This window comes from Scyliorhinus torazame, chromosome 16 (assembly GCF_047496885.1).
Source record: "Scyliorhinus torazame isolate Kashiwa2021f chromosome 16, sScyTor2.1, whole genome shotgun sequence".
Lineage (NCBI taxonomy): Eukaryota > Metazoa > Chordata > Chondrichthyes > Carcharhiniformes > Scyliorhinidae > Scyliorhinus > Scyliorhinus torazame.
The window spans coordinates 4022375-4038311 of record NC_092722.1 but is presented as its reverse complement, the minus strand read 5'-3'; the positions used below and the strand labels follow the sequence as shown (position 1 = coordinate 4038311).

The 15937-nt window shown below is 62.8% G+C and overlaps 1 protein-coding gene across 1 annotated transcript in view; it reads left to right on the top strand.

Annotated features, from left to right (window-relative positions):
* The window catches only part of LOC140392331 (coiled-coil domain-containing protein 27-like), a 74713-nt gene that overhangs the window by 51950 nt on the left and 6826 nt on the right, over positions 1–15937 (top strand). Inside the window, exon 11 of the mRNA XM_072477642.1 lies at positions 13389–13493. Within this exon, the coding sequence (XP_072333743.1) occupies positions 13389–13493 (105 nt within the window). The remainder of the gene's footprint in view (positions 1–13388; positions 13494–15937) is intronic.

Here is a 15937-nt window from a genome sequence, read left to right as displayed (position 1 = left end):
AGGAATCATGACGGGTCTCCAAAAAACGCGGGCCAGACGTCTTGACAAAACTGGGATACTCGGAGGACATTGGAGCTCGTGGGTGCTCAGGGACATGGCTGGAAAGTGCCAGGGTGCCAGGGGCAGTGCCAGGTTGACACTGCCAAGGGATGGGGTGCCTGAAGGGGGGCACATGAGGGGTTGGATCTGGGCAGGGGGGCCTAAGAGGGGGCCTGGGGGGGGGGGGGGGGGGGGGGGAGGGGAGGGGGGGGGAGCCTGAAGGGGGAGCATTTTGGCAACCCAATAGCGGGATGTTGCTTACTCGGGAAGGGTGCCTGATGACGGGGATTAGTGGGGGAGGTTCTGTAAGGTTGCCTTAAGATCAGTGCACTCTTTAAAAATGGCACCCTGATCTCTGAGGAGCCGATCTTTGCAGCCTCGCACACCACATTCAGGGCACAAATCACCAAGCCTCCGTAAAATGACTAAGTGAGGGTGGTTTGCGATCTGGAGCGTGTTGACTCACCCAATGGGAATCGCACCGTGTTTCCCGCCGGAGGCCACACATAGAAATGTTTTGGAACAATTGTGCCCATATTCTTTACAGGTGCCATGTAGACTCTTGTTCTTGTACAGACAGAGGGCGAGATCTAACGGCTCTTCACGCTGGGAGGATCTTCCAGTCTGTTGGCCGGAGGGGTGGGTGTATTCAATGGGAAATTCCATCGACAGCGGCAGGACCACGGGATCCCGTTGCCGGGCCAACAGTGGCTGCCCCCCCCACCACCGAGAATCTCGCCCAATAGCTGACATTAGTCGCAGTTGATATTTTTTCAGAATCTTTTCTCCACCCCTTTCAGTTCGGATTGGAAGTTTCCATTTTAATTGACACTTCTTTTCATCCTATGGGATGCCCCTTCCCCAAGAGCAGGCTGGCAGAGGCGGTCAATGTAAAACTGGGAACCATGAGGGTGGCGCTGTGCCCGTTGTCTACCTGCCGCTGCTGGTCTTTTACCAGCGGCAATGGCGAGTGGCCTATTCACCATGGGGCCAGTCCTCAAGTGGGCCACTCACAACAGGAGTTCATGAGTGTCTGGTGCCTTGATGCTGGATTGCGGCCGTGTACAGTGATGCTGAGTGTTTCCTGTCCAGCCACCCTGTTTTCAGTGGAGGCTCTGACCCCCCACTCCCCACTAAGGTAATTCTCCGCCCCCGCACCCCCCCCCCCCCCCCCCCACACTGACTGTTCCCACTAACCCCCTGCCCAACCAAAACTGGTCTTCCACACCAACACCCGTAAGCGTCGGGCCCCAGTGAAACCCCAGACTTACCTTCCAACCCAACAACAATGACGTCTCGGTGCTGGGAACGGCTTGTTGTCCCAGCAATGGCCACTCCACCCAGTGGCGCTGCTGGGACTAGATAGCGCCCTGACATTTGATTGGCTGGCAGCTCCCAGAGTCGGGAATACCTCCCAGTCAAGAATGATGGGACTGGAGATGATCAATGATTTCAAAAGAAATTTGGATGGGCACTTGAGGGAATTAAATTTGCAGGCCTTGGGGATAGAGCAGGGGAATGACACTGATTGGATTGTCCTGCAGAGAGCTGGCATGCACCCACTAGGCTGAATAGCCTCATATTGGATAGTAATGATTCTTCAAACCACAGAAACAGGTGATTCGGTCCAACTCCTCTGTGCTGGTGTTAATACTTGACCTTGACAATCCTCTTCATCCAAGTATAATCAGGACGTTCAGAGACTATTTCCTCGGGTGGATGTAGCTGTTACAAGGGGGCATTACTATAAGATTCAGGGTGGGAGATATAGGAGGGATGTCCGAGGTAGGTTCTTTACTCAGAGAGTGGTTAGGGTGTGGAATGGACTGCCTGCTGTGATAGTGGAGTCGGACACTTTAGGAACTTTCAAGCGGTTATTGGATAGGCACATGGAGCACACCAGAATGACAGGGAGTGGGATAGCTTGATCTTGGTTTCGGACAATGCTCGGCACAACATCGAGGGCCGAAGGGCCTGTTCTGTGCTGTACTGTTCTATGTTCTATAACTGTTTAATCTTTTCTCCCCATGTTTTTATCTAGTTTCCACTTAAAAGGCTCCATGTCTTTTATCTCAACCACTCCTCATAGTGAGTTCCACACTCCACCGCCCTCTGGGTAAAGAAGTTTCTCCTGAATTCCCGATCGGATTTATTAACGATAGTCTTTACATATATGACTCGGATCTTTGGGCAGTCCCACAGGTGAAATTTTAGTCTCTGTCCCTACCCTCTAACTCTTCCATAAACTCAAAGGCCACAAGAAGACCTGGGGCGCAATTCTCCGTTATCGGCGCAAAGTCTGCCGATCGGCGCAAAAAACGGCGCAAATCCGACTTGCGTCACGTCGGAAAAATGGGTCGAAAGTCTCCGGCCCGAAATGGGCTAGCAGCGACGTAACGGGATCTGCGCTTGCGCAGTGGTTCACGCCGTGCAGCGTCATGCGCGCCGCACGGCGTGACGGCTCATAAGGCCGCGCTGCTCCCCCCCACCCGACCGGAACACCCAACCGGAACACCCGACTGGATGGCTGGCCGTCGCTCAGCCCCGAGGTTCGAGTCACGGGATGTGGAGGCGCTCCTGGACGCAGTGGAGCAGAGGAGGGACGCCCTGTATCCCGGGCACGGCCGCAGAGTTGCCCCACGCCACAGCCGGCGTCTGTGGAGGGAAGTGGCAGAGGCCGTCACCGCTGCGGCCCTGACACCACGGACAGGCACCCAGTGCCACAAGAAGGTGAACGACCTCGTCAGAGCAGGCAGGGTGAGCCTCCCCATATCCCCCCCTCCCCATATCCCCCCTCCCCCATATCCCCCCTCCCCCATATCCCCCCTCTCCAATATCCCCCTCCCCCATATCCCCCTCCCGATATCCCCCTCCCCATATCCCCCCTCCCCATATCCCCCTACCGCATATCCCCTCTTTCCGTATCCCCCTCCCCCATATCCCCCACCCCCATATCCCCCCTCCCCATATCGCCCCCTCCCCATATCCCCCCTCCCCCATATCCCCCCTCCCCCATATCCCCCATATCCCCCCTCCCCAATATCCCCCCTTCCCCATATCCCCATATCCCCCCTCCCCATATCCCCCATCCTCCATATCCCCCATATCCCCCTCCCCCATATCCCCCTCCCCCTCCCCAATATCCCCCCTCCACCATATCCCCCTCCCCATATCACCCCTTCCCCAATATCCCCCCTATCCCCCCTCCCCCATATCCCCCCTCCCCATATCCCCCCTTCCCATATTCCCCATATCCCCGCTCCCCCATATCCCCCTCCCCCATATCCCCCTCCCCCATATCCCCCCTCCCCCATATCCCCCATATCCCCCCTCCCCAATATCCCCCCTCCCCCATATCCCCAATATCCCCCCTCCCCCATATCCCCCCTCCCCCATATCCCCCTCCCCATATCCCCCCTCCCCATATACCCCCTCCCCCATATCCCCCCTCCCCAATATCCCCCTCCCCCATATCCCCCCTCCCCATATCCCCCCTCCGCATATCCCCCCTCCCCCATATCCCCCCTACCCCATATCCCCCCTTTCCGTATCCCCCCTCCCCCATATCCCCCCTCCCCCATATCCCCCTCCCCATATCCCCCTCCCCATATCGCCCTCTCCCCATATCCCCCCTCCCCATATCCCCTCTCCTCCATATCCCCCATATCCCCTCCCCCATATCCCCCCTCCCCCATATCCCCCCTCCCCATATCCCCCTCCCATATCCCCCCTCCCCATATCCCCCCTACCTCATATCCCCCCTTTCCGTATCCCCCCTCCCCCATATCCCCCCTCCCCCATATCCCCCCTCCCCATATCCCCCCTCCCCATATCGCCCCCTCCCCATATCCCCCCTCCCCCATATCCCCCCTCCCCCATATCCCCCCTCCCCAATATCCCCCTTCCCCATATCCCCATATCCCCCCTCCCCATATCCCCCCTCCTCCATATCCCCCATATCCCCCCTCCCCCATATCCCCCCTCCCCATATCCCCCCTCCCCCATATCCCCCCTCCCCCTCCCCATATCCCCCCTCCACCATATCCCCCCTCCCCATATCACCCCCTCCCCAATATCCCCCATATCCCCCCTGCCCCATATCCCCCCTCCCCCATATCCCCCCTCCCCATATCCCCCCTCCCCCATATCCCCTCCCCCATATCCCCCCTCCCCAATATCCCATATCCCCCATATCCCCCCTCCCCATATCCCCCTCCCCCATATCCCCCATATCCCCCCTCCCCCATATCCCCCCTCCCCCCGTATCCCCCATATCCCCAAGTGAATCCAGCCCTAACCTTAACCTCTGCAATGCACGCGCAACCGATGGCGTGCATTCATATACCTGCCTAACACTGTTGCCTTTTACCCCTGCCACCACCGCCCCCCCCCCCCCCACCACAGGAGAAGCGCGTACACAACAATAGGGAGCATGTGAGGACTGGAGGAGGCCCCGCTGATGAGAGGCCACCGACCGAACACGAGGAAAGGGCCCTGGAACTGGCTGGTGGACCTGAGGACCGGGAGGTTGCAGATGCAGAGGTCGGGGGCGTACTTGCAAGTGAGCCACATACAGCCCGTCCCCATAGCCCCCCTCCCCTATATCCCCCTCCCCATATCACCTGATCACTGCCTGCGTGTCTAACCATGCATGCTTCATTGTGTATCGCAGGAGCAAATGTCCAGGCACCCATCCCCGCAGATGCAGACCGCCCGCAGGATGCCCCTCGGAGGCCACGGGAGACAGAGAGACCCGGACCCTCCAGCATGCGACGCCCGCAGGATGCCCCTCGGAGGCCACGGGAGACAGAGAGACCCGGACCCTCCAGCATGCGACGCCCGCAGGATGCCCCTCGGAGGCCACGGGAGACAGAGAGACCCGGACCCTTCAGCATGCGACGCCCGCAGGATGCCCCTCGGAGGCCACGGGAGACAGAGAGACCCGGACCCTACAGCATGCGACGCCCGCAGGATGCCCCTCGCACACCACGGGAGACGGAGAGACCTGGAGCAACAGGGAGACGACACCCCCGTCACGTGCGGGAGCGACCACCCAGCGACGAGGGGGGCAGCCACAGGCCCCCGTCACATCCGAGCCATGACACCACTACCCAGGACACCACTACCCAGGACACCACTACCCAGGACACCACTACCCAGGACACCCCTACCCGGGACAGCACTATCCAGGAAGACGAAATACCGGACAGTGACTCAGAGTGGATGGTTGGAGACGAACCCCCACCCCAAAGTGCCATGGACTCAGAGTGGGACGAAGAGCACGACACAACGCCACTGCTGTCACCAACACCCTCCACCTTCGCAGAAACACTCACCACGGTTGGGCACTTTAGTGATGTGGCGTCTGGTACACTCACTGGTGCGCACAACACAGCCGTCCCGGTACAGCAGGTGGAGGTAGGAGCAGCAGAGGGGCCGGGCGGTCAGAGGGCAGCCCAGCCCAAGCGAACATCTGCCGCCCAGATGGATCCCGGGTTCCTGGAGTTTCCACACCCACACATAGATCCGATGCAACCACCGACCCGGAGATGAGCGAAGAGGGTGACGGCCGGCTTGCGGCGGCTGCAGTCGCAGGTGGAGGAGTCCACCCGCATCCAGGAGCTGGAAGTGGTGCCGGTCATACGTGCCACCCAGGCCGACACCGCACGGGTGGCGTCCGCGGTGGAGGCAATGGGTGCGACGGTGTCAGACATGGGGAACGGTTTGCGAGGCCTGGGGCTTTCCGTGCAGGCGGCGTCTGTGGCCCAGGACATGGCTGCCCTCTCACAGGAGGCCATGAGCCAGTGCCAGCGCCAGATGGCAGAGGGGCTCAACACCATAGCCCAGTCTCAGCAGGCCATGGCCCAGTCTCTGCAGGCCATCGCTGAGGGCATTGGCGCCAGTGGCCATGTGCGAGCCGGCGTCGCACTGTCACAGACAGGGTTTGCCAACCCCCTGGGCTCCATGGCTGCAAACCTGCAGACCCCTGTCGATACCAGCACGGGCCTCCAGGACTGGCAGCGCCAGATGTCGGGGGGGCGTCGGATGGCCAGTCCGTTTGCATCCCCCACCCATGTAGAGGCCTGGGGGCCATCGGGCACCCCGAGGGAGGAGGAGGTGGTGTGGTCCGTCCTGGGTCCCCCTGTAGCGGAGGTCCCTGATCACCACGACACCTCGGACTCCCCCCCTTCCGTCCCAGGTGCATTGGGTGGGCAACGGGCAGGACAGGCTGGCAGCTCGCCATCCCAGTCGCCCGGGCCGCAGCCTGGCCCATCTAGGCCAGGCCGCCCCAGGAAACGGTCGCCAAAGGGATCCCGTGTCAGAGGGCAGGAATCACAGGAGTCCACCTCCAGTTCTGCTGTACCGTCTGGGGAACCACGTAGACGTAGTCAAAGGGCCCGTAAGGCCAAACAATTAGACACTGAGTAAGTTGGTACGGGTGCAGGGCACAGATGAGTTTTAGGGGCTAGGGCACGTGCTTGAACTCCTTTGGTTATTAAAGTCAATGTTACACCTACAGAAGCTGCCTTTGTGCTCAGTCCAAAGCGTGCGGGGGTGTCATGTACGTTGAGCGCAAGTGTGTGTGTGAGGGGTGGTCTTACCTCAGCCCCAGGTGAGTCATCAACATCCCCCCCGGGCAGAGGACGGGACCGTGCGCTGCAGTGTCACAGCCGCATGCAGGGATGGTCCGGGTGGATGGTGGTACTGTGGCCATGGGTCAGACATAGTCCAACGATGTGGAGCCAGGAGCTCACCGCAGGGCGGGTTGTCATCATCCTCCATGGCCTGCAATAGACACGCGTCCACCCGCAACTGTGTGTGAGCCCGGCCCGTTGTGCCGCAGGTGGATCGGCAATGGGGGGGGGGGGGGGGTGGTGTGCATGCGGGTGGGGTGGATGGGGTTGGGGAGGTGGGTGAGGGTGCTGGGTGGGTGGATGGGTGGGGGGTGTGGGTGGTCGGCTGTTGCCATGGTGTGCGGTCTGTGGCCATACTACCCGATTCCCACGCCCATCTAGTCAGTGAAGCGGGCGGCTATCAGTCTGTCCCGTGCCCGCTGGGCCAGCCGGTAACGGTGGACAGCCATCCGCCTGTGTCTACCCCGTCTGCCCTGACCATTACCCCCATCCCCCTCATCTGGGGAGGACTGCGCCTCTTCCTGCTGCTCCTCCACTCCGCCCTCCTCTGCCTGCGGCACATCGCCCCTCTGCTGGGCTATGTTGTGCAGGACGCAGCACACGACAATGATGCAGCCGACCCTATCTGACCGATACTGGAGGGCGCCCCCAGAGAGGTCCAGGCACCTGAAACGCATCTTCAGCACGCCAAAGCACCTCTCTATCACTCCCCTTGTCGCTACATGGGCATCATTGTAGCGGTTCTCCGCCTCATTGCGTGGCCGCCGTATAGGCGTCATCAGCCACGATCGCAATGGGTAGCCCCTGTCGCCCAGCAACCAGCCCCTCAGCCGGGGATGGCGTCCCTCGTACATGCCGGGGATGGATGACCGCGACAACATGTATGAGTCGTGTACACTGCCTGGGTAACGGGCGCAGACGTGCAGGATCATCATGCGGTGGTCGCAGACCACCTGTATGTTCATCGAATAGGTCCCCTTCCTATTGGTGAACACGGCCCTGTTATCTGCAGGTGGCCGCACGGCGACGTGCATCCCATCGATCGCGCCCTGGACCATGGGGAACCCGGCCACGGCAGAGAAGCCCACAGCCCGGGCATCTTGGCTGGCCCGGTCCACAGGGAAGCGGATGTAGCGGTGCGCCATGGCATATAGGGCATCTGTCACTGCCCGGCTGCACCGATGCACCGATGTCTGCGATATGCCGGACAGGTCCCCACTTGGTGCCTGGAATGACCCCGTTGCAGAAATGTTCAGGGCCACCGTAACCTTGACGGACACGGGGAGAGGGTGTCCCCCGCCAGTGCCACGCGGTGACAGGTGGGCCAGCAGGTGGCAGATGTGTGCCACGGTTTCCCGCCTCATCCGGAGTCTCCTCCTGCATTCCCAGTCCGTGAGGTCCTGGTATGACTGCCGGGGCCGGTACACACGGGGCGCCCTCGGGTGCCTCCGTTGCCGTGGGGCCGCGACGTCCTCCTCCCCCTCCTCGTCCTGTCGGTCAGGTGTCCCTCCAGCCTGGGCGGCTGCCGCCTGTCCCTCTGCGGCAGCCTGCGCCGCCTCTCTGGCACGCTCCTCCTCCTCCTCCTCCTCCTCCTCATCCAGGGCAACATAGACATTAGCGGCTGCCGCCACGGCGGCCAACATCGCTGGATGATCGGAAAACATGATGGCCTGGTGGGGGGGAGGGGAACGACGACATGTCATCATTGCCCATATCCCCTCCTCCCCCCAGCCAGGTGGCATGGACCGCATGGGTCCAACTGTTGGAGGCTGGCACCTGGCCAGGTGGACCAACTCACTTGCCCTCGCATCCCCCTCCCCGGCACGGATCTCCATCCCCCTCCCCGGCACGGACCCCAACCTCCTCCCCGGCACGGACCCCCATCCCCCTCCCCGGCACGGACCCCAACCTCCTCCCCGGGACGGACCCCCCATCCCCCTCCACGGCACGGACCCCCCCCAACCTCCTCCCCGACACGGACCCCCCCAACCTCCTCCCCGGCACAGACCCCAACCTCCTCCCTGGCACGGACCCCCCATCCCCCTCCCCGGCACGGACCCCCACCCCCAACCTCCTCCCCGCCACGGACCCCCCATCCCCCTCCCCGGCACGGACCCCCCCAACCTCCACCCCGGCACGGACCCCAACCTCCTCCCTGGCACGGACCCCCCATCCCCCTCCCCGGCACGGACCCCCCCCCCAATCTCCTCCCCGGCACGGACCCCCCATTCCCCTCCCCAGCACGGACCCCCCCCCAACCTCCTCCCTGGCATGGACCCCAACCTCCTCCCCGGCACGGACCCCCCATCCCCCTCCCCAGCACGGACCCCCCCAACCTCCTCCCCGGTACGGACCCCAACCTCCTCCCCGGCACGGACCCCCCATCCCCCTCCACGGCACGGACCCCAACCTCCTCCCCGGCACGGACCCCCCATCCCCGTCCCCGGCACGGACCCCCCCAACCTCCTCCCCGGCACGGACCCCCCCAACCTCCTCCCCGGCACGGACCCCAACCTCCTCCCCGGCACGGATCCCCCCCCCCCATCCTCCTCCCCGGCACGGACCACCCCAACCTCCTCCCCGGCACGGACCCCAACCTCCTCCCCGGCACGGACCCCCCATCCCCCTCCCCGGCACGGACCCCCCCAACCTCCTCCCCGGCATGGACCTCAACCTCCTCCCCGGCACGGACCCCCCATCCCCCTCCCCAGCACGGACCCCCCCCAACCTCCTCCCCGGCACGGACCCACCATCCCCCTCCCCGGCACGGACCCCCCCCAACCTCCTCCCTGGCACGGAACCCCCATCCCCCTCCCCGGCACGGACCCCAACCTCCTCCCCGGCACGGACCCCCCATCCCCCTCCCCGGCACGGACCCCCCCCAACCTCGTCCCCGGCACGGACCCCCCCAACCTCCTCCCCGGCACGGACCCCAACCTCCTCCCCGGCACGGACCCCCCATCCCCCTCCCCGGCACGGACCCCCCCAACCTCCTCCCCGGGACGGACCCCAACCTCCTCCCCGGCACGGACCCCCCATCCCCCTCCCTGGCACGGACCCCCCCCAACCTCCTCCCCGGCACGGACCCCCCCAACCTCCTCCCCGGCACGGACCCCAACCTCCTCCCTGGCACGGACCCCCCATCCCCCTCCCCGGCACGGACCCCCACCCCCAACCTCCTCCCCGGCACGGACCCCCCATCCCCCTCCCCGGCACGGACCCCCCCAACCTCCTCCCCGGCACGGACCCCAACCTCCTCCCTGGCACGGACCCCCCATCCCCCTCCCCGGCACGGACCCCCCCCCCAATCTCCTCCCCGGCACGGACCCCCCATCCCCCTCCCCAGCACGGACCCCCCCCCAACCTCCTCCCTGGCATGGACCCCAACCTCCTCCCCGGCACGGACCCCCCATCCCCCTCCCCAGCACGGACCCCCCCAACCTCCTCCCCGGTACGGACCCCAACCTCCTCCCCGGCACGGACCCCCCATCCCCCTCCACGGCACGGACCCCAACCTCCTCCCCGGCACGGACCCCCCATCCCCGTCCCCGGCACGGACCCCCCCAACCTCCTCCCCGGCACGGACCCCCCCAACCTCCTCCCCGGCACGGACCCCAACAACCTCCCCGGCACGGATCCCCCCCCCCATCCTCCTCCCCGGCACGGACCACCCCAACCTCCTCCCCGGCACGGACCCCAACCTCCTCCCCGGCACGGACCCCCCATCCCCCTCCCCGGCACGGACCCCCCCAACCTCCTCCCCGGCATGGACCTCAACCTCCTCCCCGGCACGGACCCCCCATCCCCCTCCCCAGCACGGACCCCCCCCCAACCTCCTCCCCGGCACGGACCCACCATCCCCCTCCCCGGCACGGACCCCCCCCAACCTCCTCCCTGGCACGGAACCCCCATCCCCCTCCCCGGCACGGACCCCAACCTCCTCCCCGGCACGGACCCCCCATCCCCCTCCCCGGCACGGACCCCCCATCCCCCTCCCTGGCACGGACCCCCCCCAACCTCCTCCCCGGCACGGACCCACCATCCCCCCCGGCACGGACCCCCCCCAAACTCCTCCCCGGCACGGACCCCCCATCCCCCTCCCCGGCACGGACCCCCCCAACCTCCTCCCCGGCACGGACCCCCCCCAACCTCCTCCACGGCACGGACCCCAACCTCCTCCCCGGCACGGACCCCCCATCCCCCTCCCCGGCACGGACCCCCCCAACCTCCTCCCCGGCACGGACCCCAACCTCCTCCCCGGCACGGACCCCCCATCCCCCTCCCTGGCACGGACCCCCCCAACCTCCTCCCCGGCACGGACCCACCATCCCCCTCCCCGGCACGGACCCCGCCCCAAACTCCTCCCCGGCACGGACCCCCCATCCCCCTCCCCGGCACGGACCCCCCCAACCTCCTCCCCGGCACGGACCCCCCCAACCTCCTCCCTGGCACGGACCCCCCCAACCTCCTCCCTGGCACGGACCCCAACCTCCTCCCCGGCACGGACCCGACCTCCTTCCCGGCACGGACCCCCCATCCCCCTCCCCGGCACAGACCCCAACCTCCTCCCCGGCACGCACCCCCCATCCCCCTCCCCGGCACGGACCCCCCCCCCAACCTCCTCCCCGGCACGGACCCCCCCAACCTCCTCCCCGGCACGGACCCCAACCTCCTCTCCGGCACGTACCCCCCCAACCTCCTCCCCGGCACGGACCCCAACCTCCTCCCCGGCACGGACCCCCCATCCCCCTCCCCGGCACGCACCCCCCATCCCCCTCCCCGGCACGGACCCCCCCCAACCTCCTCCCCGGCACGGACCCCCCCCAACCTCCTCCCCAGCACGGACCCCAACCTCCTCTCCGGCACGGACCCCCCCAACCTCCTCCCCGGCACGGACCCCCCATCCCCCTCCCCGGCACGGACCCCCCCAACCTCCTCCCCGGCACGGACCCCATCACCCTCCCCGGCACGAACCCCCCATCCCCCTCCACTGCACGGACCCCAACCTCCTCCCCGGCACGGACCCCCCATCCCCCTCCCCGGCACGGACCCCCCCCAACCTCCTCCCCGGCACGGACCCCCCCCAACCTCCTCCCCGGCACGGACCCCAACCTCCTCCCCGGCACGGACCCCCCATCCCCCTCCCCCGCACGGACCCCCACAACCTCCTCCCCGGCACGGACCCCAACCTCCTCCCCGGCACGGATCCCCCCATCCCCCTCCCCAGCACGGACCCCCCCCAACCTCCTCCCCGGCACGGACCCACCATCCCCCTCCCCGGCACGGACCCCCCCCCAACCTCCTCCCCGGCACGGACCCCCCATCCCCCTCCCCGGCACGGACCCCCCCAACCTCCTCCCCGGCACGGAGCCCGACCTCCTTCCCGGCACGGACCCCCGATCCCCCTCCCCGGCACGGACCCCCCCACCTCCTCCCCGGCACGGACCCCAACCTCCTCCCCGGCACGGACCCCCCATCCCCCTCCCCGGCACGGACCCCCCCCCCAACCTCCTCCCCGGCACGGACCCCCCCAACCTCCTCCCCGGCACGGACCCCAACCTCCTCCCCGGCACGGACCCCCCATCCCCCTCCCCGGCACGGACCCCCCCAACCTCCTCCCCGGCACGGACCCCAACCTCCTCCCCGGCACGGACCCGACCTCCTTCCCGGCACGGACCCCCCATCCCCCTCCCCGGCACGGACCCCAACCTCCTCCCCGGCACGCACCCTCCATCCCCCTCCCCGGCACGGACCCCCCCCCAACCTCCTCCCCGGCACGGACCCCCCCAACCTCCTCCCCGGCACGGACCCCAACCTCCTCTCCGGCACGGACCCCCCCAACCTCCTCCCCGGCACGGACCCCCCATCCCCCTCCCCGGCACGCACCCCCCATCCCCCTCCCCGGCACGGACCCCCCCCCCAACCTCCTCCCCGGCACGGACCCCCCCAACCTCCTCCCCGGCACGGACCCCAACCTCCTCTCCGGCACGGACCCCCCCAACCTCCTCCCCGGCACGGACCCCAACCTCCTCCCCGGCACGGACCCCCCATCCCCCTCCCCGGCACGGACCCCCCCAACCTCCTCCCCGGCACGGACCCCAACCTCCTCCCCGGCACGGACCCCCCATCCCCTTCCCCGGCACGGACCCCAACCTCCTCCCCGGCACGGACCCCCCTCCCGGCACTCCCCCGGAGCCCAGCCCACTCTAACCACCACCCCCACCGCACACACACACACACAACCCGAGACACACCTCTCCCTACACATTCAGACTGCGGCCACGCCATCGCCTGCCCAGCGGCCAACCCCCCAGGCCGTCACTCACCTCCACGCTGGTCGGCGTGAGCCTGGAGCACCGGGTCACGCCGATGAAAAGGAGGTTTGATTTACGTCGACGTGAACGGTCATCACGTCGACGGGACTTCGGCCCATCCGGAAGGGAGAATATCGGCAGGCCGAAAATCGGCTGCCTTGCGCATACCCGTGACATTCTCCGACGGCAGCGGCGCCATTAACGCCCCGCCGACTTTTCTCCCTTCGGAGACTTCGGCAACCGGCGGGGGCGGGATTCACGGCGGCCAACGGCCATTCTCCGACCCTCTGGGGGGGTCGGAGAAAGACGCCCCTGGTGTGAGTACATCTCCGATAATGACACCAGTAGGATATACAAGCATTATTTATTAATTTTATCACTCATTTATCTTTGTATGTAGCTTGAAAGATTCATCAGCAAAATAGTGAAAGCTGTTTATACGGCACCTGGAATTGTCCAACCAACAACTCAGATTAGTGATGAGGATGCCCTTGAAGTATTCCAGGTAAGCAGTTTCATTAAAGTTGCTCCAGTTTAGTTGGCTTAGTCTGATGTTAGCTACTTGCAGTCTTTCACACAAGGCGCACCATTATATCTCCAACAATTTAGATTCAGCTTGCGTTCCCTGACCTGAAAATTTTAACTTCATAATATTTCTGTTAGATTCAGCGTAGGATTTAGCTGGAGATAAGTTTTTAAAAATTCATTCATGAGCCAGCATTTATTGCCCATCCCAAATTGCCCTTGAGGGGGCAGTTAAGAGTCATTGTTGTGGGACTGGAGTCACATATAGGCCAGACCAGGTAAGGACGGCAGATCTATCTATCCTCCTAGTAACAGCCTCAGAACACTCCGATTGGTTTGTCAGGCAGAATTTCCCGTTAATAAATCCATGTTGGCTGCCCAATCCTATTGTTATTTCCTAAATGCCCAGTTATCACATCCTTTCGAATTGATTCTAACATTTTCCCTACTACTGGCATCAGGCTAACAGGCCTATAGTTCCCTGTTTTCTCCTTTCTTAAATAATGGGTTTACATTTGCTACCTTCCAATCTGCAGGCACGCTTCCGGAATCCATAGGATTTTGAAAGATGACCGTCACTATTCCGTCACTATCTCTATAGCCACCCCCTTCAACAATCTGACCTGTAGATCATCATGTCCAGGGGATTTATTTATTTTTAGAGCCATTAACTTTCAAGCACTTCTTTTTTGCCCATATTAATTTGAGTCTTGCTGATAAAAGACACACATTGCTGAAACTTTTCATGGGCACTCATCAGGACAATTTGCAAGAATACCAAATGTCAAGGGAACAACATTTTACACTGCTTGAAAAAAGAGAGCTGATTGGTGGGAAGGTGGTCCCTGATTGGTAGAGGCATTGCCATGGGGAATGCACCAGTTAACTGATGAGTGACAAAACAGATGACAGCTAGTCTCTGGTCCATTCCCCAGGGCAGCGCCAGGCTCGAATTTCAATAAAGCTTGGCAGTTAAGAGTCAGGTGGCAGATTTAAATAATTATCTGCTGATTTACAAAATATTGCCAATCAAATATTTAATCAAATCCCACGGGGTGTTTGCATGGACATTGATCAGCCTGGCCTCTCCATTTGACATCAGGAGCAGACAAACCGACTAAAGCCTGAAACAGTTAAATTGAGTGGAATGAGCAAGCCTCCCTCAATCAAATTGCTCTTCAGCCCCTTTTCTTAGAGTTGTACAACGCTGCAGCACAGGAGGAGTCCAACTGGCCTATTGCGCCTGTACTATCTCTTTGTTAGTGCTACCCAATTAGTCCCACTCTCCTGAGCTTTCCCCTTTGAGTACTTCTCTAATTCCAATTTGAAGGTTTTTGAATCCGCTTCCTCTATCGTCTCAGTCCGCGCATTCCTGATCACAACGTTTAGAGTCAAATATGTTTCCTCATCTTCCCTCTGATTCTTTTGCCAGTCACCTGTCCTTTCTGTTTTCTTTTATTATTTTTTATGGGATGTGGGCGTTGTTGGTTAGGCCAACATTTATTACCCATCCCTAATTGCCCTTGAGAAGGTGGTGGTGAGCTGCCTTCTTGAACCGCTGCAGTCCATGTAGTGTAGGTACACACACAGTGCTGTTAGGGAGGGATTTTGACCCCGCGGCAGTGAAGGAGCGGCGATATATTTCCAAGTCAGGACGGTGAGTGACTTGGAGGGGAACCTCCAGGTGGTGGGGTTCCCAGGTATCTGCTGCCCTTGTCCTTCTAGATGGTAGTGGTCACGATTTTGGAAGGTGCTGCCTAAGGAACCTTGGTGAGTTCCTGCAGTACCTCTGGGGGTGCATACAGCTGCTACCATGTGTCAGTGGTGGAGGGAGTTAATGTTTGGGGAAGGGACGCCAATCAAGCGGTCTGCTTTGTCCTGGATGGTGTTGAGCATCTTGAGTGTTGTTGGAGCTGCACTCACCCAGGCAAGTGGAGAGTATTCCATCACACTCCTGACTTGTGCCTTGTAGATGGTGGACAGGCTTTGGGGTCAGGGTGGTGAACTCTCATTATAGAATTCCGAGCCTCAGACCTGCTCTTTAGATGCAGTATTTTCTTTTTAAATTTAGAGTGCCCAATTATTATTTTTTTCAATTAAGGGCCAATTTAGTGTGGCCAATCTCCCTACCCTGCACATCTTTGGGTTGTGGGGGCGAAACCCATGCAGACATGGGGAGAATGTGCAAAGTCCACACGGACAGTGACCCAGGGGCGGGAGTTGAACCCGGGTCCTCAGCGCCGCAGTCCCAGTGCTAACCACTGTGCCACGTGCCGCCCTTTATAGCTACAGTATTAATGTGGCTAGTCCAGTTCAGTTTCTGATCAATGGTAACACCCAGGATGTTGATAGTGAGGGGATTCAGCAATGGCAATGCCATTGAATGTCAAAGAACAAAGAACAAAGAAAATTACAGCACAGGAA